The following is a 22,552-nucleotide window of genomic DNA, read 5'->3' as shown; positions in this document are numbered from 1 at the left end:
GTATGGATGGAGGAGAACTGTCAAAATTTAACAGCCCGTAGTACTAGGTAGTCTATGAATGTTGCCATCCTATGATCTCCTTCTTGAGCTCAAGCTTTTTGTTTTTTTTTTTTTTTTTTTTTTTTTTTATCATGTTGATTTTGCTTACAAGTGGTTTCAGAACCTCCTTGAAGGCCAGCCTTTTCCACTTACTCCGTAAGGTAGTCTCCAAGATCTCTAGGAAATTTCATCTTGCATTAATCATGCTTAATCAAATCTCCTTTACAAAAGAATCCCAGTCCTTCACCCTAACTCAGACATGGTTTCCATACATTGGAACCTTCAACCTTTTTGAACCTTATGCCATGGACCAGTTGCACAGACCATTCACTATAATACGGCTTGGCAAGGAGTAGGCCAATCACTGCCTGAGTGGATAAGTTTGCACTCTGCAGTCTACTCCTCGGTAGTACTGTACTAGTCTCCCCGATTTCCCGTCCGCGAGTCTATTTCGTATTGCACGCGGAAAATGAGTACTACTAAGGATTGTAGTCCGTCTTCTGCGCCTTGTAAGTTATAAGGATTCACTGCATTGTATTTGTAGCAACTAGCCAGGATGCCTTGCATTCCTTCGATAAGGAGGTGATCCGGTAAGCGACATCCAGCCAGAATAATAGGCTCCAGGCAACCAGCGCATTCTGTAACACAGAAATGAAAGTGAAGAGTGGCTGACTGGCTGTGAGGGACTACCTAGTTAGTTACGGAGTACTGGTACGGTGGTACTAAGCTAGATAGATGACAGCTGTCCAATACCATGTCCATACCCCTACTCGAAAAAGCTTCAGTAGTACAAACTATAACTAGTTATCCCCCGTGGCCCATCCGGGCTACTAATTAGCGTGGCAGATGGGAATCATTCAGTCCTTAGTCCTTTCTCCTAGGTGTCATTGGCCGGTATCCCAGGTCCCTGCAGTCAATGAGTAAGACAAGTCGGACGAGTGACGACTTAACAGTTGACAATTAACATCCTAGATGCATTATTTGGCCTAGTGGGCTTATCACCCCGGTAGCATGAATCAAGTGTACTGTGTAAGCATATCAGGTGGGCACAGTCCATTTTTGCGTGGTATTGGTGAATGGTGCCTAGGAGTGGGAGCACTGTAGGCTGTAGGCTGTAAGCTGTAGCCTTGTGAGGTAGTCTGCAGATACTAACTCGATAGTTAACGTAGTCTGGATGACTAAGATGAGGGGAATCCTTTGTTGTACTCCTTCCAGAAACTCCGGAACTCCGTGGACACTTCTTCTGTCAAACAGCGACTCCGTAGATATATCAAAATCCGTGGGATTGAGAGAGCCAGATCCTGGCTGACAAATCCCTGCCCTAGGAGATTTACGGTTTACCATCACTCTGTCAAGCTGCCAGCCTGCCAGAGGTCATTGGAAAAGAAAAGACTAAGTAGTATGTTCTTTTTTTTTTTTTTGTCCTTGTGCCAACTGCCATGCTTCATCCAGGGGTCTTGGCCGAGCTAAGCTTCCAGCCTTATGTGCCTGAGGCATTCAGGAACAACATCCTTTAGCACGTGAATTACATAGCCCTTACCCTATTACAAACCTCAGGCTCCAAGTTAAAGACAACCAATTAAACCCGTCCAACCATTCTTGGCCTGAAATCAAACCACCATAGCCCAGCATCCGAGGTTATCTCCGCCCAGAGCTAAAAGGGCAGGGTCGTAGACTCGTAGTAAACTCCCTAGTGCTCGACATATATCCATCAAAACGTTTTTTTTAATCAGTGTTGGGGGGGCTTTTATTAATCACTCTGCTGTTATCTTGTATCACCATGGCTATGAACAAGATCCCAGGCCACGATATTTATATCGGAGGGTGAGTCTCGTCTTCTCCCCGCCTGTCATAGTAGACTTTTCATCTCAAGCGAACTGCGCTCTCCAGAATTGCGGGGTAGATCATATGCGCGGACAGTGAGCGGTATTAACGGAGCAAATCACTCGCAGGATTCTAGCTGTCAAGAACAAGGCTGCTTTGAGTAGAACCAATGTTACGCACATCGTCTCAGTGCTCCGACTAAATCAGCCTGATGAGACCTTCGCAGGATACCAGCATCACTGCATCGATGCAGACGATGTGGAGGATGAGAATCTTCTAGAGCACTTTCCCGCGGCCATCAAGTTCATCCAGGCGGGTTTAGATGCTGGAGGAAGCGTCCTTGTGCATTGGTCGGTTTTTTCCCCTAACAACTCCTCGGCCGTCATCTTTTCGGTATCTCTTACTAACAGCTATCAGCGCAATGGGGAAATCCCGCTCCGCCACTATCTGCATTGCCTATCTGCTCCATCGGCAGCGTAGTGGGCTGAACGTTCAATCTGCGCTTGCCCTCATTCGACAAGGCAGACCACTTTGTGAACCAAACGACGGTTTTATGGAACAGCTGTCTATCTATCATGAGATGGGATGTCCAGACAATGTGACTGAGCACCCGCTTTACAATCGGTGGCTATATCGCCGCGAAGTAGAAGACAGTGTGGCCTGCGGTAGAGCACCTGAGATGCAATCGATCCTGTTCGAGGACGAGCAGCCGCAGAGGCCTGAAGAGACTAGTGATCGGACTACGGAGATCAAGTGCCGCAAATGCCGGTTGGTTCACATTCCTTTGCTTTATGTTCAAACAGAGAATCTCACACATCTACTAGGCGTACGCTGGCCACCACGCCATTCATCATACCACATGGCCAGAAATCCAATGGCAGGTCGACAGACTGTGCTCACATCTTTCTCCATCCATTGACATGGATGCGCCCGTCTCTATTCCCGAACACCACTGCAGATCCCCCAGCATCCGAATATGGTTCGCGTCCAGATGATGCTCCATTGTCTGGTCGTTTGACATGTCCAAACACAGCTTGCGGGGCGAATATTGGCAAGTTCGCGTGGCAGGGGATGCAGTGCAGCTGTGGCGAATGGGTGGTCCCCGCCATTGGCCTGGCCAAGGCCAGAGTCGACATGTCAGAACGGTTCAACATGGCGCGTGGGCCCGGAAATCGGCCACCGGCTGCCTTCGGTATCCGTATGCCACCTGGCATGAGATCTCCGGGAGAGGAGTCGGGAACCGGGCGTGGAAATCTCTGATTCTGGGTTCAATGGACCCTTCCACGCAGGTGTCTTAGTCGTTTGATTGAATGACTTGGCAAGAGAAAGGCCCATGTTGCAAAAAATAGAGCGTGTGAACATGCGCTCGCTAGACCATGCGCTTGAACTTTGGCGTTTTTGCACCGTCGTGAAACATGCCTATTATCCAAATCCGATGCCACTTTTGATCCTCACTCCAGGCATATTCGGCTCCGTCATCACCGCCATCCCATTTCAGGGCTCCAATCGCCCTGAAAGGTTTAGGGAAACGCTGTAGTCAACCGTTTTGAAGAAGTGTCGGAGGAAGTCGCATATGAGATTTCGCAAGGCAAAAGTCAACCAACGCCCAAGTGACATGGTACGATTGATGCGCAGGACGGCATGTTATCTTTGAAGGATCGGGCGGCCGAAAGCCACGCAACAGACGAGGTGATCGTCAATCAATCAGTCGTTTTTTGACGGCGTCTTTTTCAATTGGGGGTACGGAATAAGGCCCGATACGGTTGGCAGAGCGGGCAGCACGTCAGCAATCAGCAAATGAGACCATTCAAATGCATGTCAAGTACAGAGTAATAATAAGGCAGACAGTTGATCCCGAAACAACACATCCATCGGGGGTGAGGATCCGCGAAATTAGGTTCCTAATGTACAGGGTATTGAAGAACCCTGATGCCGATCTTTCCGTGGAGAGTCAGTCTGGTGAATCGCCGGGGGCCTGTGCCTGACTGCCTGTGCCTGTGCCTGTGCTCTGTGCCCGTTGCCCGTTGCCAGTCAGGGATCAGGATCCAGGAGGGCCAGGATGTAACTGTGTAAGACTCGACGCTGGATGTCCAAGTCTAACGGCTAGGATCATTGATCTGTCAATGATTTGTCAGCTAGGCACCTAGTTCTACGTAAAGGGGTAACTTACACTATACATCCCACCGACCATATCTAATGCTCTGGAAAGATAGATACGGGGTATAGCTAAATCAATGTCTCATGAGGTTATGTGACTATATGTCATATCCCTAGCTAGCTAGTTGGTCGCACCCAGTACGATGAACTGAAAAACTGCAGGGCCCAAGACTGATGACACTGACACCAAAACTAGTCTACCGACCTTTAGTCTGAAATCTGAATAGTCAATAGTTACTATCTAGTCAGTTCTACGAAGTTAGTCTAGTAGTTAATGGAATTGGAAAAAAAAGTCGCGTCTGATAGTCAATCCGGGATTCAGGATTGGATTCAGGGCTTAACCCCACAACCCCACGAGGCTGTTTTTAAGGCAGCCCCATCGACAGAGCAACAAAGCCACCAATGGCGGATGTCGCGCAAGGCCCAGGATCTGCGACAAATGGAAGATCGGGAGAACAAATGGAACCTTGTCATGGTCCTGGTCATCGCCATGGTCAGCATTTGGGGCATGGGTGCCACTGCCAGTCTGCCAGGCCCAGGTGGGCTTAATTAAGACGAGAGAGGGGCCCCTTGGGCAACTTGGGAACTTCAGGGTTCATTTGAATCTGAATATATCGAGGATGAACGGCGCCAGCTATGCTCTGTACTCTATCCTAGGCACTAGAGGCTGATATCTTCCATCGACATACGGAGTACGTTCTCTCTCACACTTTCGTTGGGTTCAGTCAGTCCGTCACTCAACTTTCTCAGGGCCAATTAGCCAATACTCAATAATAATACCCCTGGCCGTGGTAGACTAGCAGAGTAGCAGGGCCTAGGCTGATGTGGGCTGCAAGACTAGCTTCGGCATGGGGGCTGTGCAAAACTGCTCTTACGCAATGAAGGAAATTCGAAGCACTTAAACAGACGTTACCTACAGTACGGAGTATATTGGATGATTCCAACAAGGAGTTGCAAAATTTCAGTTGGCTGCCCTGCGCTTGTTTCAGGGGTGTTTTTTTTTTTTTTTGGTTCTTCTTCTTTTCTCGGTATCGTATCTGATGTATTGTAAGTTTGTATTTTTCGGCTTTGCGAGGACAGTGGTACACGCAACCTCACCTAACATGGGTACTCCGTAGGAACATGCTTGTTCTTCACATTGGTGTAGATAGATAGATACCTTGTTGTTCGGTAATACTATGTCTACACCGGAGGAATGTATATCTACGCAGCCTATAACAGCGTATGTAGGTGACTTGCTTGCCTTCGACCATCGCAATATTAAACCATCCTCCCTGTCACCAGTCACCACTTCCCCCCCCCCCCGCCGGCTGGGCTGCATAAGGGAGGGGGTGTGCAGTGATCATCGAGGGTTGAATGGGTCTCGGCCAGTCAGACCTGTCGGTTCTAAGTGCACAGCCTACCTGCCTGCGGGTGTTTCGTTCAGGGACTTTGTTGAACTATCGGAGTAATTAGGTTTGATCCCTGGTCTATAGTTGGTGTTGGCGTTTCATACTCAACGGAACGCAGATTGATATTGAAGATGACGTCAGCTGGGGTCGCTGGCGTCCGTCGCCTATACTTACTGTGTTATTTGAGGGGTGGGCTACAGGGCTGGCTGCTGACTGTTACCCTCTCTGCCATACGACGATGGCCTCCTGACGCTGTCTGGATTTGAGGGAATCATGAGGTAACTAGAACCAGCTTCAGGATTATAGCGATGGAGGCATCAAGCGACTGAGAACTCTTGTAATATACTCGTGCTTTCTAGTACAAGTACAGCTAACTCACTGCAGGGACAGCTACATGATCCTTTGGGACAAACCTCAGCGTCTCTGGATTTGGCAGATACTAGGTACATCACTATGTACGTGCGGATTGTTGTCAGGATCAGGCTATTTCAGAAAGATTCCTTTCCAATGGGACTTCCGTCTCTGTACCAGGGAAACAGTACCTTCCCGTCACAGCAAGGCTGTCAATAGGCAGATATCCCCCTCAATCCAACATGGTAATCAAGAACACCAGACAGGTTCGTACTGCCGGCTGCAACGGTTTTGATCACGTCGAACCGCCGTATCCAGGCTAGTGCTTACCCCCCCAGTATGCATTGGCATCCTTCTGGAAATCCTGTGAGAGGTTCTAGCTGCCGGCTGCCGGCGGGTGTCGCTGAAAGCCCTCACGAGCAACGAAACTCAAGTCGGGTTTGTAAGCAAAATGCTCAATGCTGCGGCCTGCAGATGACAGGTGTAGTCCCCATAAGTGGGCAGGATGCTAGGGACAAAGAAAGGGATGTGACCAGCAGGACGGCCGCGATCCTTCGCCTAAATACGAAAGGTGATATGCTTGACCATGCGGACCGGCCAACGCATTCAGATTTCAGGCCACCAGCCTGGGATTGCATCCTGTCGTCATTCGGTGCCAGCCCTGCCAGGCGTAAAAGGATTCGCATCCCAGTCCTGCGCCCGTGGAGAGCTCGGACGTGTTCGGCGAATCATGCTGGACTGCGCAATGACTTCTAGCAGAATGTCAAGCATCACAGATCGCCAGACGGAACAGCCGGGAAGAGCGATGGATCCTGCAACCGTTGGCGGTTCCGCTTGGCCATTTCGAGACCGCGCAGCCGGTCGATGCGCATCTGATAGAAGTTTCTGTCCAGTTTTTTTAGGGTTAGCTCGTGATGATGTGAGTGGGCACAGTGGCATATCCCGTTCAGGCCAGACATACTTGTGTAAGGTAAAAATACGAGGCGAGTCATCCGTTGCGGACGGAGAGGCAGCCTTCTTGATAGATTCAATCTGTCCAGTGTCCATGTCAATGAACCGTTCTGTCCTGCAGAGATTGAAACAAGGGATATCATTCCTGGCTACGTACCTTTTCATCCCTTTCTGTCTCCATTGACTTGGCCTCGTTATCGCCATCTTGACCCGACTTTTTAGACTCCTTGTCTTGATCCTTCTCATCGGTCTTGTCTTCCTTTCCCTTACCCTTACCCTTCTCCTTTTCCTTCTCTTTTTTCCTTCGCTGCTTCTCTTCATACTCTTTCTTCACATTCTCAATTTCCCTGGCCAAGGCCTCCTGCTTTTTCTTCGCTTCCGCCTCCTCGGCATCCACGATAGGAGAGCAGAAATGCCTGTCCTGCAAATGGACGGGGCAGACGTAGAAAAAGTCCTTCGACGTCAGTATCTGTTCTGACAGCGCAGATGGCACGACTCACCTTGTTGTCGGGAGTAATCAGAACACTACTAGAGGGCTTGTAGCAGATAATGCATGCTCTGGCGGCTGTCTCGGCCACCCGGCGTAAATGCCACACATTTTGGAGGGACATTGAAGTCCTAACTGATCGTATCTCGGCGTTAATACAGCTGCTTCAAATCAATGTGGTTCAGAGTTCATTGATCTGCAGAGTCGGTTGTATGTCAAGCGAGGAAGTGCGACGTTTATGGTGTTGATGGCTGGTGCGGAGAACACAGTGTCATGTGATTAATCTATCTATGCTTGTGTGTTGCAGTCAACAATCTATTCCTGACAGGTAAAGAAGATATGTTTTGTACATTCACAATCTATATAAACAGAAACTAGATAAACATCCTGATAGATCCAAATATACAAATATAGCACATCATGTTTGCTCAGTGCAATCCGTCTACTCGGTTACACTATCCTTGATATTGCGGAGAGTGCTGGGCTCCTTGGAACCAGGAACCATAGCCGCAGCGTTCTGCGCCCGTCTGCGCGAATCGGTCCAGAGCATAAATTCGCCGTACGTCCGGGGCATCACTTGGATATCCTTCTCGACCAGGAAAGTGTAGTTGAACTGACCCGTCGACTTCTTGCTACCATGTTCCACATCCCGGACCTTGGAGTCCACGCGGACCTGCACTTTTGTATATGTGGTGCCGTCTCTCTCTACGGGCTCAGTGTGGGCCACCGTCGCCCTCAGGTAGAGCACGCTCCCGACGGGCACAGGGTTCTCGAAGTTGCTGGGATCCAGGGAGATGAAGTTGGGCCGGGCATGGGAGAAGGAGGCGGCGCAGCAGAACGCCAGCTCAAAGGTCTGCTTCAGGAGAAAGCCACCGAAGATCATGAAGTTGTGCCTGTTGCGGTCTTGTGGCTGCATAATCATGGCGGACTTCAGCACGGTGTCGCTCATGAAAACCATGTTGGAGGGCCTTTGGGCCGGAGACTCAGGATCTGCTGTTGTGTTAGGACTATCTCTTGACAGCTTACTAATTCTTGCACTTACTCAGATAGGACACCTCTTTGGTCCACATGTTGTGAATCAGTTCACTTTCCTCATCATCAGGCGCTTTTTCAAGAAGACTCCTCGTCCTCAGAGCTCGCTTCGCCTGGTAATTCTCCTCTCCCTGGTGGAAGAGAAGTCGCTCCTCTGCATTTTCCACCAACAAAGGAGCGATGGGAACAGGCCTGGTGACCTATTAGAAGCATATCCCGCATAGAAACTATAAGCGCTTACTTCTTCGTAGCAGGGTCGAGCGAGACCATGGTGAAGGCACAAGTGATCAGAACATCCTCTGGTTTTACCTGCTCGCCTTCCGCTGGCACTTTGGTGACTTGGAGGGACACCTCCATACTGGATCGCCCCGTGGCATAAGTAACCTGGCCGCTCAGCTCCAGATCACAAATCTCCATTAAGGGATTTTCGATGGTGATCCGATCCACTGCCGCAGTCACGGTGGCCACAGAGTCACCAGCATGTTTGTAGGCAATGATACCCGCCAATGCATCTAGATCCATCAATAGCGCTCCCAGCCTGCGGCAATCAGTTAGTCATATCTTTCCGACTATAACACAATGCAGAAAATACCGGATGTGTCCTGAAGCATTTAGATAGGAATCAAGAAGCCACTTATCTTGGCTCAAGGGTAGAATCTAGATGGCTATCAGTGCACGCTCACTCCGACGCCAGACAACCCAGTTGAGCATATAATCCACTCACAGCGCTGTAATAACTATCCGACATCTTCTTCGGCGTCAGATCCGGCTTGCCCTGCGCACGAGGCTGCTGTCCAGATTGTGCATCTTCGCGACTCCTCTGCAAGGCTTCGATCCACGGTGTCTTCACACGCATGGACGTCCAGGTAGGTTTAGAAGAAGCATTGGACACGGAGCTTGGGTGGAATTCCCTGGATGAGATCAACGACTCTGTCGTCGGATGCTCAACTCGTGTGCGTAGAACACTTGAAGTGGCTGTGTTTGACGTAAGGCATCTCGAGCGAGCGAGCGCGGACCTCCGGGTAGTGAGTCCAAACATGATGATGGCGTGAAAGTACTTTCGGTGAAATTAAAGGGATAGTAATAATATTCCAGGCCAGCCTTCGATCTTTGCCGATCGATAAAATAGTTGAATCAATCGATCGAGCTAGACCAGCACCCCGGTATGACTTCTTCGAGATGAGTGCTTACAGAGTAGTGCTTAATCTCGGCTGGTACCGTCGGCTCAGGTTGGTGGTTGGTCTTCCCGAGGCCTTTCTTTGTCCGCCCGGATAATGTCGGGGGGTCAATCAAGCAACACGGAGTAGTTCTTATGAACCCCTATTGCTTGCTAAGAAGGAAGGCATTGGGGATGCAATAAGATGTACGGAGAGATAAACGACAAACAATGAATTTCTAACTCATCTCTATGCTGCTTCAACTTTTCTCAATTTGATAGATAGAAAGATTGCTGTGCTGCTGGCTGCGTAGGCCTGATGACATCATTATCTCGCTCTGCAGCATTTGGGTATACTAGTAGTATGTCAGTCGAGTTTGATATTGAGTATCAAACTCCGGCTCATTCTCCTATACCTCCCATGAAAAGAGCTATCATGACTTACTTCCATGTCTCCTTTTGCCCGTCTAAAACTGATCCACCTAGTCCATATGAGCCTCAAAGCATTTCTCGTCCGGATAGTGCGTCAAAATGAAGTCATCGATAGCACATCGAAGTTCTGGGGTCCTCGATATCAACATCTTTGTACAGAGGCATGGGTCTAAATAACAGGTTACAGCACATGTCCCAGAATTGAAAGAAGTATTCAGCGTTGAAGAACACCATCAGATACAATGAGTGACCCCAGTAACCCCAATATCGAGAAAAGATCAACGCCCCAATGGGCTCTCTATCAGCGGGAGAACTTCCTGAAAGCGAACGAGGGCCAGACTCCTCCGTTCGACACTGGTACGCTGATATGATGTGTTTGAGACATCTCGTAAAGCTTGGTTAACATATCGAAAACAAAGATCCCAGGAAACTTGAAGAGCTTGCCCGAGAGAAGCTCAGCCAAGGAGGCTGGTACAACCTCACCCTTCAGAAAGACAATATACGGCATAGAAAAAGTGACATCGGCTGACACGCAGATGCATAGGTATTACGCCTCGTCCAATGCAGGCATGTCCAATACCCATCTAGCAAACCGACAAGCCTTTTACCGCCACCGGATCGTACCTCGGCAGCTTGTCGACACCAACCTGCGAGACACCACGACCGAGATCTTCGGCCACAAAGTCTCAGCACCCATCGGCTTCGCGCCCATCGGCATCAACAAGATCTACAACCCGGCCGCGGAGATCCCCGTCGCCAAAGTCGCGCACGAGCTCAATCTCCCCTACTGCCTGTCCACAGCGGGGAGCACCTCGATCGAACAAGTCGGCGCCGCAAACGGGACCGGCCCCCGCTTCTTCCAACTCTACCTCCCGCACGACGACGAGCTAACCCTCTCGCTGCTCACGCGCGCCTGGACCTCGGGCTTCGACGCCCTCATCCTCACCACGGACACCTGGCAGCTGGGCTGGCGGCACGACGACGTCGCCAACTCCAACTACGCGTTCTACCGCGGCGTCGGCGCGGACCTGGGGCTCTCGGACCCGGTGTTCCGGCGGCGCTGCGCGGAAGCCGGCATCGACGTCGAGAAAGACCCCGTCGCCGCGTCCGTTAAGTGGATCGACTCCATCTGGCACGGGCGCGCCTGGTCGTGGGAGACCATCCCCTGGCTCATCGAGAAGTGGAAGGCCCTCTCCGGTGGCCGTCCGTTCGTCATCAAGGGGATCCAGTCCGTCGCGGATGCGCGCAAATGCGTCGAGTACGGCGTCGACGGTATCGTGGTGAGTAACCATGCCGGGCGCCAGGTCGACGGCGCGATTGCCAGTCTCGATGCGCTGGAGAGCATCGTCGACGCCGTCGGCGACCAGATCTACGTCATGTTTGACTCCGGGGTCCGGGGTGCGAGTGATGTCGTGAAAGCGCTGGCCTTGGGCGCGGAATTCGTGTTTGTTGGCCGCCTCTGGGTTTGGGGGCTTAGTATCATGGGCGAGGAGGGCGTGCGCCACGTCATGAAGTCTCTTCTGGCGGATTTTGATATCCTTATGGCCGTTGGAGGGTTCACAAGCGTCAAGGATTTCGACCGGACCATGTTAGGTATGTCCTTCTCCGGTAGCAGAATCCATCCAGATACGGGTTTCTAATTTTCATCCAGAATCGTATCCAAAGTCCTACACCTACATCCCAGATAAAGTACTCTAATCGAGGGGTTCTCGTCAGTGAGATTAGATCCGGAGGGGTTGACGTCGTTATTCAGACACTACATGTGTAGCGGCTCATCTTCGCGGTGCAATAATTTAGGAAGGATGTTTGAGGATGTGCGCTTCCACTTGCTGGAAGCTCATTTCTGACAGCCGGGCAGTATATACAAGTAGATCGTTTCATAGACCTCTATAGATAGACTCAAGATATTCAGAGGTTAACAGTAGGATAAAATTTGATGCACGCTTCAATATATGTATGCATCGTGTATATATGCTGAGAAGGAGAATGATGCGTTGACTAAATGATCAACGTGGGCCGCAATTGGTGACAGGGGAATGCGTAAGGGTAAAATATACATAACCCGGTATAGAAGTCTGAGATGTAAGGTTCTGAGACACGCTACAGCAAAAATATGCAAAGAATGACCGACAAGGCTGGCAAATAGAGGGATCTCAACACAAGAGTAGACGTTGCGCTCCCCTTATGGACTATTACAGGATCCGCCGAACTCGAACTAGCTTCGCCAGTGCCAGTCGCACTTGGAACTGCAGTTGTCGTAGTAGAAACAATGGGAACAGAACGGTTCGCGAAGCCGATGCGGTCGTGGTCGTAGTCGAATACAGTATAAACGTTCTTCAAGAACACATCACCCAAGAGCCACATGTCGTCGCCATCTAACGCTTGCCCTACTATGGTGGAAAGGCAGGAGGACCCTTTCCGGGGCCCGACGTAATCCTTGGGCGAGATGCTGTAACTGAGGCCAGAGAAGTTGAACTGTACCACTGCCGTCGAGTTGCACGGTAGCGTGAAATTGTCTCCGGCTGTTGAGGTGGTGGCACCCGGAATGAGGTTGTGCAACTTTATGGCATCCTTGGGGGGAAGCATCGCGTAAGAGGTTCCGGTGTCAATGAAGGCAGATTTGTTGGTGAATCCGCATGGTACACCATTCACACTAGCATCGTCCAAGGGAATGTTCCACCGCTTACTCTTTGGGACGATATCAGTGTAGGTGATCTCCCCGGTGAACTTTGCTGTGTCCACAGTCCCGAAATTCACGGTTCCATCCTTGGCTCCATCGGAATTTCGAGAGAAGCTGAATGCAAGTGTGTTCGACTTGAGCAAGCCTTGCTTCTTGACGATCTCCATGAACGATGGTCGGTCAAAATTGCTGTTGTTTGACCATCCTAAACCCAGTATACCATCGGCGGGATACGTGTCAAAGTGACTTGAGGCATTCTTCGCCAGCCCAAGCGTCACCGAAATATCCATGCCAGAAATCGAGAGTGTGTCGTTCCCGAGAACACCGCTAACTTGTCCTTTCCCGTAGCCAATAGCCCATGCGTATGGTTCTGGTTTCAATGTTTTGGAAGCAGGCTGCTCGAACCTGGTATGGTTTGTGCAAGTTTCAGTCTCGCACTCCGATGAAAAGACCCATGTGTTAGGTCCTCCTGTATCCAGAAGCATCCACATTCGCTGACGTTGCGAGCCCACGTCGACTGCACAGAAGTAGGAGTAATCCATGCCATCTTGACTGAGAGCGGCAGTATTCGGTGTTGTAGGCGTGTCTGCGATGACGATTCTGTATTTATTATCACGACGAACCGGCATCTTCTTGATATCCAGTGTGATGGATTCGGGTTCATCGCCTGGATCATCCGCAAGTAACGTCCATGGGACGAAACGGCGAGCGACATCATTGGCGGCAGAGTCATCGGTTGAGGCCTCGAGGTGAAACGAATAGGGAACAAAAGCAGTGACAGTGGAGGCGAGATAGGTAATGGTAAGGAGACATTGTGAGAAGCGCATGATCCTTGAAGATCTATGTTCAAGTCGAGATTGACAGAATCATCTGAAGAGCCAACCGCGCGAAAGACCGAAGGTTGTGAGTACACCACTCTTCGATGTATATTAAAGATTAGATTGTGTTAATGAGAGTATATCGGGTTCGAGATGACTTTTTGCAATGCTTGTCTATGGGGTATTACTGTAATTATTGAGAGAAATCCAGACAATGCAAGTAGGACAGGCAGATGCTAAAGTGGTGAGAGAGTAAAAAGGATATAAAAATAAATAAAGTCAACCAACACAAAGAACTGCACCCTGCCAAGCAGAATGATGAGTGCTCATTGCAGAGGCAAAAGAGATGGAGAATCGATGGTGAGGTGCAAAAGTGCAGAAGTGCGAACGCAGATGCAGATGCTTGATAGGGGATGACATCCACTGACACTTGACAGTTTAGCAGTCTAGTAGTTTACCTAGTACTAGTAGTCTTAGTGGAGAGAGTAGTTCCTACTTGCCTAGGAAGGTTAACCACTTCGGGAGTAGTACCAACTATCTTTAGCGAGCGTAACCTGGAGTAGTCTAGCGTCAGTCGACTGACTTGGGCATTTTACAGTTACTAGTCCTAATTGGCTCTCACTCTCCGCTCTCTTTTCCCCTTTCAGACAAGCAAAGCAGGAATTTGACTGGGCTAAGTTGTCCTAGTGGCCAAGCGACTTCGTTAAAGTTCAAGCTAGTCAATGTTGATTGGCCAGAGCTATGCCAGTGCGGCCTTGGCGCTTCTGCTACGATCTGCGGGTCTTTGCGTTCTAAAACAGGACGTGGAATCAAGACTGGGGTTGTTGTTTCTTCGTTGCATTTAATAATAATTTCCAAGGCTGCGAGAGAACAGTATTAACATTGAACAGAAGCGATATCAACGAGGGCATGAGACATGAACATTCTCAGCATCCCAGTGATGGGGTCCTCGATTGAGAGCAACCCTGGACTGGAGGACATACATAGAACTGCCAAGTCATTGATGTTCAGCTGTTCGCTTCGGCTAGACCAAGAAACTAAGCAGAGAGTCAGAGACATTTTGATATGGAGTCAGCCACCAGGCATAATCATCAATCTATCACACAAAGCAGGGCAACTTCCTTTGTTTGTGGACCACTTGGCATCAAAATAATGCATGATCCTCGTTTGTCGATCGAGGAGTCAAGTACATATAGTATGTAGTAGGACTGTACCTAGTACTGTAGTACTGTATTTTGATCATCGCGGTGGACGAGTCTCATGCAGTCAGATCCTAGACCCAGACCCATTGCCACCGCAGCGCTGCGCAAGAGTTGTTTCAAGTGTTGGTTGATCCCCACTGCTTTGCCACTTTTGAGCGCTTACATTGTACAGAGAGCATACACTTCTAATAATTTGTATTCGTCTTGTTGTATTTGAATGTTGATTCTCTTGCTTGTTGTCATGTATGTAGAATAGATTCAAGGCTGATCGGTACTAATTTTACCACAATCTCAGTGGCTCCGGCCCTTAGGCCTGGAAGCTTCGTTGGACTCGTCAGTCCCAATCATGATATACATGCTGTCGCATGCAGTATCTTTGCACTGGGCCACTGGGACTATCTGCAAGTCACGTGGAAGGATCACACTCAACGTTCATTAGATTTCTTGGCCCAGTCAATTTAGAATAATCCTTTCAAAGACTCCCATGTGACCTTTCAAAGTCCCAAGTGGAAGAGGGCATTATGTACCCCTGAATTGATGTTGGTATTGCCACATGATGGCTTCCCCCATTGCAGTACTATCAAGGTGTCTGGTATCTTGTCTCTACTCCGTACAACTGACTGTAAAAGAGAGCCAAACAAGGCCAAGGCAGAGTATGCACTATGCAGTCGTTGGATTTTGGATTAGGGACCAGCTGCACTGAGATAGGTCGCTCCCGTACAACCATGCCAACAATAATGACTGGTGTTCATTTGCATGGTAGCGCCTAGGAGTCAAAAATTTCCATTGTTATTAATATTGCCAGTTGGTTGCTCCAGCTTCTGCATTCACCTTACACTCTCCAGCCAACTGGCAAACCCCATCCAAGGTACGTACCCCTACCTCACCACTACGCGTCCCTGGAGGGGAAGAAGCATAAGCACCAAATCATACGAGTAGTTACTCCGTAGAAACTAAAAATCCCAGTCTCCTACCCCGCCATCCCCCCCAAGCCCCAGCATCAATTTCAAAACGAGCTGGCTAAAATCATGATTCATGGATGGAAGATCCGTGGCTAATACTATTATCATTTATACTGCATCCCAAGGCACAACAACCCACACTCGGAAGGGACCGGAAAACTTGCCCGCCAACGCCAGGGAAGCAGCATCACCTCATCACTCTCCAGACACTTTGTACTTAGCTCTGTGGAGCTGTGGACAGTGGACAGTGGACAGACCGTCCGCTGAATATAGCCGAGTACCGAACTGACATGGATGATCTTTTCTTTTTCTTCTTTTTTTCCTTTCCTGTCTTCAACTTCTGAAATATGATGTAGAGTCGATCCCTGGACTTTGAAGCCTAGGTAAATGTTGATAATCGAGTGGTGGGAGTATACCCGACGTCATCTCCGCTTGCATTGGCTGGTTGTTGGTATGCACTCGTGCAACGGTACCTAGTGTAGTGAAAATGCCATGCTACGAATAGCAAACTACCTATGGTATTTACTTCAGAACATGCAGTTGGAGTAAGCAATATGTCCTCGGAATTTAAAAAAGTCAATTCACATGGGCCATGGATTGTACATCCGGTGTAGGGGAATACACCTATTCCTAACCCTCACTGGCCATTCATCCCTCAATACAAAATCACTCAGGCAATAGTTCAACACAGTCATATCGTATAGCGAGTGTCAAGAAAGCCGTATCGTGAAATTAAAAGAAAAGAAAAAAAAAGAAATGACAGGGCTGAAGAGTAAACAGAATTAAGAAAAAAAAAAGAACATAATGATAACAAACAGAAACGTTTCGCTAATACTCCACCTAACACCAAATCATTTCATGAGATCACTTTCTCTGACTCGCCTGTTTGGGGCCCATGAGATCCTCCAGGAATCCAGTCCAGAGCTCTTTTACAACACCGGGCTCCTTGGCCTGTGATCTCTGCAGTGCTTCCCCAAAGCGGGACCGACCGACTGTCTCCGTCAGGGAGAAGGGATCAATATCCACGGAGGAGTTGTCAACCACTTCGCTCATGGGGCTCGCAGCAACGTCCCCACCGCCCACAGCATAAACCAGGAGCTTCATGGGTGGGTCCGACCTGGGGGTCTCCTGTGCTGGAATGTTTGAATTGTAGATGTCGGAAAGGATTGGAAAGCGGGGATCCGGACGAGCAGGAGAAGCATCGATCTCCTCCATGGAAGGGAGATATGCAAAATCAACGGTAGACGAATCTCCAACGGCCTTGAGGGCGCGGGAGGTATTGAATTGGCGGGTGGAAGGCCTGCTCCGATAACGCGTAGATGTTAGCACTGGGGAATATTCAACTGAAGTATAGAGAGATAGCAACATACTCAGTGGAAGCATTGCCATTGATTCTTCTCAATGCAATGCTGAAAGCACGGGATTGAAGCACGTCATGGTTGGAGAGGCGTTCCGCAAGCTGTAATTCAAATAACAGATGAGTGAGCTGTCGACTGATGGGAGGTCCATAGACAGGCAGAATACACATACCTCGGCCTGGGTGCCGTTAAATCTCAATGATCTCTTTTGGCACTCATTCTTCAGGTCGGCCAGAGTACGAGTGGCATAGAAGGAGGCCTTGTCGGACACATTAATCGGTTGAGCCGAATGGACACCGGTGATGTGCAAGCTACGGCGTACGCAGGGTGTAGCAGTATGTTGCTGGGAGAGCACGCGGAGGGCGCGCAACGAAGATGAACGAGGAGCAGCCATAATTTTTTGTGGGGTAATGACGATGACAGTAAGATAGAGGTCTTTGCTATTTGATGAGTCGTGTTGGTCAACTCAGTGAACTTGGAGGGTTTGTTGAGCTTTGGAATAAAGTATGAAGGTAGGGCTGAAGGGAACTTCGATAAGGAATCGGACTGATAAAAGAACTTGAGTGTATAGCCACAGACAAGGTGAGCGAAAAGTAGAGATATGAGAAGAAATTTTGTACACGGGAGGAGAAGGGACGTTTAAGAAGAAAAAGAAAAGCACCAGACGACAAACCGGGGAAAGCTGCGATACTTGAGTACCTCACGGAACCGTTGGGGGAGGGAGCGGCGGAAGAATGAGCTCTCCTTTACCTTACCTCACTTAACTTTCCAGTCTTCCCGGGTGGACACTTCATTCACACTAGGTAAGTCTAAAGTCACTATATTGATTGACTGTCTGAAACTGGGGAACGGCGGTCTGGCCAAGTCTGGCTATGCTGACTGATTGACCCAGCAGATGGTAAATTGGTAATAGTAGCTAAGGTATGGGGTAGTCTACTTAAGGATCAAGCTGTCCTTCTATGCAGGAAATCATCCAGATCAGTAAGGGATTTCCTGCTATTTCTCATGACAACTCTTGTAAACAAAACAGAAGAGAACAATAAATAATACAGGGGGAAGTGATGAGTCCCCTTCAACAATCCAAAATGGGTGAGTGACGAGGGGTAGAACTGGGAATGGTGTGGTAGGTGTGAGGAAGTAGGATGGAATCTGCGTCGTACTTCCTGTACTACTTGGTACCTCTACAGTCACCGAAGATGCGCACTGTGCTCCTTTCTTGATGGATGAGACAAAACCTACCTATACTAGCTGCCCCAGATGCTCACGCTTGGTAGAGCAGCCAATAAATCAGCCCATGGCTTAGTTTGATGACTCCTGGATCCTATTTGGCTGGCGGGAATGTTGAAGATTGGTCAGTTGATGATCATCTGAGCGAGAGGTTTGGATTGACCAGCCAGCTTTCAAGTCTGACTGGCACGTTTGAGAATAACCTTTCGTGTTAGGATGTTTCCTCCCCTCATTTTGGCTCCATGGAATCCCTGTGCTGCATACTGCATATTGCATACTACTACTGCTAATATTCCGGGGTTCTATGGTAAGGATACACACTCTACACTGGCTTTAATATAAGGCATTGCATGTTTGGTCTGCTCTTTTCTCCAACCAACTTGTAGGTCCATCTCATAGCCATGTCATCGTTATGTATTTGAGACTTTGGGGGACGCGTCAGTTTGTGTCTGTGGTTGTTGCTTATTGTATGTGGTGCATGTGGTTGGGTCTCCCTAATGTCAACTGGCCCTGTAGATATATATATATATACAACCATGAAGACAACAGGGTGAATGTAGGAAACCAATGCGACACAGCCAACCAATCCCCATGCAAATCTAGTCATATAGACACTATCTACTCCGTATAGCATCAAAAAAAATAACGTACCCATTATTTTCATGCTCAAATACATCAGCGTCATCTGCTTCGTGTACTCATTCCCATCTCCTCTCTCCGTCAACCCCATACTTCAACCCGAAAAACGGGGCAATGGTCCAATTATCGAGAAAATGTCCCGTAAACTAACAAGGATAGTAGAAAGATCACTGACGAATCTAGAAATGGTAAGAGCTCCGTACTCCGAATTCGAAATCGGAAACATCGATGGATGACTGATCGCAGACCAAACACACATGTCAACTCTCAACAGTTGAGAGATGGTGGGGAAGGGGGCACGTGAGACTGAGGGACGGAGTTGGTGTGGTCACTCCGGAATATTCCACCTGACGGAGGACTCCCCTCCAGAAAAGATGATTCCACATTCCTCAATAAGGTCATTTCCGTATGTCCTTCGGGAAAGATCAATGCGAGCCGATCAGTCAATGTGTTCAGCTTATCCGTCGGTTATGGGGAAGCGCCCATGGGATGACTCACGGCATTTGGCTGGGTGGATGGGAGTTGACTCGGTCCTCAAGCTTCGATGATTGTTCTTTCCTTCTAGACTACAATGCTTCTGAGCTTCTGAGGTACTGCTGTGTAGCGTAGAGAACAGATATGTTACTATGTGCTGATCATTAAAAGAATCCAGTCTACCATAAGATATCTGTAGTTGGAGGTGTGGGTTGAATATATCATTCACTATCTTGGGTGTTTACTCTTGTATGGGGATGATGGAACCCCTTGAAACAAAAATAATTGTAATATAAATTAATCAATCGATAAACGTTTCAACCAACAGGTCTTGTAGCTCAGTTGGTTAGAGCGTGGTGCTAATAACGCCAAGGTCGCGAGTTCGACCCTCGTCGGGACCATTTTTTTGTTTTTGTTTTTTTTTTTTTTCGGCCCACGACTTCGTTAAGACCAAACAAACATTTTACCGAGTGAGTGACAGACACATCATCTCGCGAGTCACTACTGCAACTGTCAAAATTTTTTTTTTGGTTGAGGCTCGATGATTGCATTGATTGATACTTTGAACATTAACAGTCAGAAATGTATGAGTTTGAGACATACATCGCGCCTATCCGAGTAGCAATGACCAGTATCTATCAGTCGCTGTAGTTGACTTCATATCCCGTTCTCTCAAAGCAACGCTACCGTGAAATTTCCCTGGGAAAACGAATAACTTCTCGGTTCCCGTCTTGGAGCTTTAAAGCTTGGCGACTGCCGTGGCAGATCGACCCCTTGCGACTGCTCGGGCGTACGGATGTGACGCGGAGTCAGGCACAAGATGGTCGATATCACCCGTGTGGACCATGTGTGGGCCAGCCTGGTCAAGCGTCGTGATTCCATTGTTCCGCATCGCTGTTTCCAGTTCATCCTTCATGACTGTGTAGTTGGAGTTAGTTTGTCTCAAACGGCACGAAAAAACGGGAAAGGAGATGCTTACTATCGATCAAATGCTCAACTCCCTCCTGGCCGTAATTAGTAGCAAAAAGCATGCTGCGTCCCATCCCAACAGCTGTGGCACCTAGGCAGATGGCCTTGAGGATGTCGGTCCCTCGACGGATTCCGCTGTCCACGTAGATCTCCATCTTGCCGAAGATCTCGGGACAGCGCTTGTGAAGTTCCAGAAGAGTAACAATCGAGGGAGGACTAGTGTCGAGATTGCGCCCTCCGTGGTTGCTGAGAAGGATACCATCCAACCCAGCCTGCATCGCCAGGATGGCGTCATCGGCAGACATCACTCCTTTCAGACACACAGGTAGACGGGTATGCTTCCGGACCCACACCAAATCCTCCCAGGTCAGTCCGGGGTCAATGAAGCCAGCCATCACGCGCCCAAGACCGCCACCCTTCTTGTCGTTCTTCACCCGGGACGGCGCCATCGGGACAGACAGATTCTCGTCGGCCTTGACTCGCTCATCGGCCTCCCGCTTGCCCGGCCAGGCGGCATCGACAGTCACGAAGATAGCTTTGACGTTGGGATTGGCTGAGCATTTGCGCAAGAGAGCAGCGGACTTCTCCCTATCCCGATTGACGTACAGCTGGAAAAAGAAGTTCGCTGAGGGAGCAGCTTGCGTAAGTTCTTCCAAAGTATAGGAAGAATTATTAGAAACCTGCATATTACACTTGATTAGCCTTACTGATGCGCATATAAACCAAGAAGTATACTAGGAGTAATCCATCGAAGACTTACCCCCTGCATGATCCCCCTGCTTTCACAGGCCTTCGCAATGGCACACTCCCCATCCGGATGAATGAGTTTGGCCATAGCGGCGGGGCTTACAAACAAAGGCAGACTACTGTCGATGCCGAGAATCTTCGAGCTCGAATCGACAGAACGGACATTCCTGAGCACTCGAGGCCGGAACCATATTCTGTCGAAGCAAGATTTGTTCGCATTACGAGTAAGCAGATCTGTTGCAGCACTTGAGTAGAATGCCCACGTCTTCTTGCTGGCTGTCTTAGACGCAACAAGTTCGAAGTCATGCGAGTTGATAAGGGTATCAAGAGGTGGCTTCTCATTTTCGAGGACGACTTGTGGATTTTCGCTCGGTGGTTGCTTGAGCCACTCATCATTGATTGTGGACTTGTCAAGGAGTCCCATGTACTTCTCTGATGGGAGATACTGCTTGATGACACCGGGAGTATGAGCCTCTGAGTAGGCCTTGGTGGCATCGCGACCCGCATATTTCAGAATAACTACACACTGTGAGCGATTGACTCTAGTCACTGTCTAGTGACGTAAGATGAGGCCAGTGCATTTCACTCGTAGGACCTCCGGGGTGCTCTTCCACAAAATCCGTTACGTCCCACACCTGACCGTTGACAACAATCCAACAATCTTCAGGTGTCTTATGTTTAGACACCTCTTCAACAGATAGAAGTTTATCGGCTGCCATTTGCGCGACAGAAAATTGTTCTAGCTGTTCGTTTACAGACCAGTTCTTCAAGCCCCCGAAGATTGCAAGCAAAGTGTGAATAGAAGAGACACGAAGCCAAGCAAGACAATGCCTGCACTGATGTTTATAAAGAGCCGAAGCGGTGTTGCACCCGGGAATAACTAGGTGTCTGATCAAAGTGTGGAGAAGAAATTGGCACAGTTGATCCTTGGCTCCACTGCAGCCCAATGCCATCCTAGAGCCTTAGAGGATGCAGCTTGATAACCAGACTTCAGGCTAAGACTACTATAAAGGATGCCGATAAGCCAGAAATAGGATTGTTGTCAGCCTGTCATATCATAACTCCAAGCTATCGGCATCCTTAATAGTATCAATTGAAGTCTCAAGGGACCATGAGACAACTCCAGTGGACACATGGCCGGTTTCAGCAAGCATGCCCTGTATGGAGTATCATTGATGATTGAATTGAGAACCACAGAGTCGGGAGAACATCGCGGTGCTCGCGGTGCTCGGTAATCTCTCCGAAACAATATACTTATGTAATCAATGGACATGTTGTAGCCACATTATGGCTCAGCTTATCCGTGGCTGGTGACTTTAGTCATGTGGAGACTGTCTGAAGCGTTTTATGATGTCCGACATTCGACAACTACTACAAGCGGAGTAAATATTAATGAGTTTCACTCAGCAAGGTTGCTTGAGGTGATATTTGGGCGCCTAAAAGAAGTGACTCATTGTCTGATGCGTGTGACTCACGCCGTAAGCAGTTTCCTGAGGATCTCTGGGAATAGTAACTCCATCAATTTCCTCAGCACTGTAAGATTCAGAATCAGAACAAGGTCCCCAGAGGTGCAATCGCATTTGCTCTGCAGACCATTAAAAAACAGTTCAGGTATGTTTTGAACTGGACAAATATCTGTTTCGGAGGGAACGTGCT

General features: G+C 48.9%; 7 protein-coding genes and 1 non-coding gene across 8 annotated transcripts, besides 5 other annotated features; 3 read left to right on the top strand and 5 right to left on the bottom strand.

The window, feature by feature from the left end:
- Nucleotides 1-95: 95 nt before the first annotated feature.
- Nucleotides 96-128: a microsatellite.
- Nucleotides 97-128: a microsatellite.
- A 1,691-nt stretch (nt 129-1,819) lies between these two features.
- Nucleotides 1,820-3,123, top strand: dspC (dual specificity phosphatase YVH1; the record flags this gene model as incomplete). The annotated part of the gene is made up of 4 exons (XM_001271598.1): nt 1,820-1,863; nt 1,992-2,213; nt 2,281-2,631; nt 2,688-3,123. 4 exons carry the CDS (start codon nt 1,820-1,822, stop codon nt 3,121-3,123), a joined length of 1,053 nt encoding a protein of 350 aa, XP_001271599.1.
- Nucleotides 3,124-3,837: 714 nt separating this feature from the next.
- Nucleotides 3,838-3,878: a microsatellite.
- Nucleotides 3,879-6,532: 2,654 nt separating this feature from the next.
- On the bottom strand, nt 6,533-7,324 carry ACLA_046380 (AAA-ATPase Vps4-associated 1 family protein; the record flags this gene model as incomplete). The annotated part of the gene is made up of 4 exons (XM_001271597.1): nt 6,533-6,647; nt 6,724-6,794; nt 6,871-7,167; nt 7,214-7,324. 4 exons carry the CDS (start codon nt 7,322-7,324, stop codon nt 6,533-6,535), a joined length of 594 nt encoding a protein of 197 aa, XP_001271598.1.
- Nucleotides 7,325-7,642: 318 nt separating this feature from the next.
- Nucleotides 7,643-9,088, bottom strand: ACLA_046370 (putative acyl-CoA thioester hydrolase; the record flags this gene model as incomplete). The annotated part of the gene is made up of 5 exons (XM_001271596.1): nt 7,643-8,190; nt 8,243-8,424; nt 8,474-8,770; nt 8,825-8,889; nt 8,957-9,088. The coding sequence occupies 5 exons, from the start codon at nt 9,086-9,088 to the stop codon at nt 7,643-7,645; spliced, it is 1,224 nt and encodes a 407-aa protein (XP_001271597.1).
- A 974-nt stretch (nt 9,089-10,062) lies between these two features.
- ACLA_046360 (L-lactate dehydrogenase) lies at nt 10,063-11,460 on the top strand (the record flags this gene model as incomplete). Its single annotated transcript, XM_001271595.1, has 3 exons — nt 10,063-10,177; nt 10,240-10,291; nt 10,365-11,460. 3 exons carry the CDS (start codon nt 10,063-10,065, stop codon nt 11,458-11,460), a joined length of 1,263 nt encoding a protein of 420 aa, XP_001271596.1.
- Nucleotides 11,461-11,920: 460 nt separating this feature from the next.
- Nucleotides 11,921-13,327, bottom strand: ACLA_046350 (pepsin-like aspartic protease; the record flags this gene model as incomplete). Its single annotated transcript, XM_001271594.1, has 1 exon — nt 11,921-13,327. One exon carries the CDS (start codon nt 13,325-13,327, stop codon nt 11,921-11,923), a length of 1,407 nt encoding a protein of 468 aa, XP_001271595.1.
- A 2,889-nt stretch (nt 13,328-16,216) lies between these two features.
- Nucleotides 16,217-16,239: a microsatellite.
- A 107-nt stretch (nt 16,240-16,346) lies between these two features.
- Nucleotides 16,347-17,234, bottom strand: ACLA_046340 (uncharacterized protein; the record flags this gene model as incomplete). Its single annotated transcript, XM_001271593.1, has 3 exons — nt 16,347-16,782; nt 16,853-16,941; nt 17,013-17,234. The coding sequence occupies 3 exons, from the start codon at nt 17,232-17,234 to the stop codon at nt 16,347-16,349; spliced, it is 747 nt and encodes a 248-aa protein (XP_001271594.1).
- Nucleotides 17,235-19,507: 2,273 nt separating this feature from the next.
- ACLA_046330 lies at nt 19,508-19,581 on the top strand. The gene has a single exon. It is a non-coding gene; the product is annotated as a tRNA-Ile (tRNA).
- Nucleotides 19,582-19,609: a microsatellite.
- A 310-nt stretch (nt 19,610-19,919) lies between these two features.
- On the bottom strand, nt 19,920-21,615 carry ACLA_046320 (FMN-dependent alpha-hydroxy acid dehydrogenase; the record flags this gene model as incomplete). The annotated part of the gene is made up of 4 exons (XM_001271592.1): nt 19,920-20,098; nt 20,160-20,829; nt 20,910-21,415; nt 21,483-21,615. The coding sequence occupies 4 exons, from the start codon at nt 21,613-21,615 to the stop codon at nt 19,920-19,922; spliced, it is 1,488 nt and encodes a 495-aa protein (XP_001271593.1).
- Between the last annotated feature and the right edge of the window lie 937 nt (nt 21,616-22,552).

Source organism: Aspergillus clavatus, genomic scaffold (genome assembly GCF_000002715.2).
Source record: "Aspergillus clavatus NRRL 1 1099423829800 genomic scaffold, whole genome shotgun sequence".
In the NCBI taxonomy this organism is placed as follows: Eukaryota; Fungi; Ascomycota; class Eurotiomycetes; order Eurotiales; family Aspergillaceae; genus Aspergillus; species Aspergillus clavatus.
The sequence above is the reverse complement of the archived record's forward strand: the minus strand, read 5'-3'. Positions and strand labels throughout refer to the sequence as shown.